At 50.1% G+C, this 682-nt stretch overlaps 1 protein-coding gene across 2 annotated transcripts in view; it reads left to right on the plus strand.

Moving 5' to 3' along the window:
- Positions 1-245: 245 nt before the first annotated feature.
- Gramd2b (GRAM domain containing 2B) overlaps positions 246-682 on the plus strand; it is a 97865-nt gene continuing 97428 nt past the window's right edge. For both annotated transcript variants that reach the window (XM_051163250.1, XM_051163251.1), the window contains exon 1: positions 246-433. In XM_051163250.1, coding sequence (XP_051019207.1) covers positions 312-433 — 122 coding nt within the window. In that variant the 5' untranslated portion in view covers positions 246-311. The remainder of the gene's footprint in view (positions 434-682) is intronic.

Genomic DNA, 682 nt, shown 5'->3' on the forward strand with positions numbered 1-682 from the left:
GTTTTTCCGCCTAAGCCCAGAGCTTCAGCAATGTTCATGTTATCAAAGTGAGAGCTGAATTCCCCCAAACACATTTGTTTCTCTTTCAGAGCAAATGTCAGTAGAATGAGAACCGCGCTGTGTCATACTGACATGTTACTCATTAACCAACTTTAAAAAAAAAAAAATGCCTGGGCTGGATCAGGGTCAGGTAGGAGCTTCCTGTAAGGCAGGCGCTGTGACGAGCTGAAATACAGAAACTTTCTTCTTGAGAGCGCTAGAGAAATGAGCTTCTGAGCTGACATCTTAAAGTAGCCCTGGACAAGAGTACAATGGTGAAGAAAAGGCTTTCCTCCAGTGACAGTGTGTTCAAGTTTGAGATTCCCAGCAGCCCAAAGACCAGTGCCGAGGCCCCACACAGCTCCACTGACAGCCCCAGCTCCGTGTTTCTCAGGTAGGCACAACCTGGCCCTGGCCATCTGGCATGCTACCCAGGCCACCTCCACCCACCCGGCAGGAGGCCCTAAGAGAGCTCTGACCTCATATTCCTTGGAGGATCATTGAGCCAGGGGAAAGAGTTTACAGGCCAGGCATTCTGCCGGGTGGATTTGGATGAGTGTGCGTAGAAGGGATATGAGCTTGGGGAGAGGGGATGGACTGTTGCCACCACTAAGCTGGCTCAGTCTTTTGTTTCTTCTTCCAT

This window comes from Acomys russatus, chromosome 20 (genome assembly GCF_903995435.1).
Source record: "Acomys russatus chromosome 20, mAcoRus1.1, whole genome shotgun sequence".
NCBI lineage: Eukaryota > Metazoa > Chordata > Mammalia > Rodentia > Muridae > Acomys > Acomys russatus.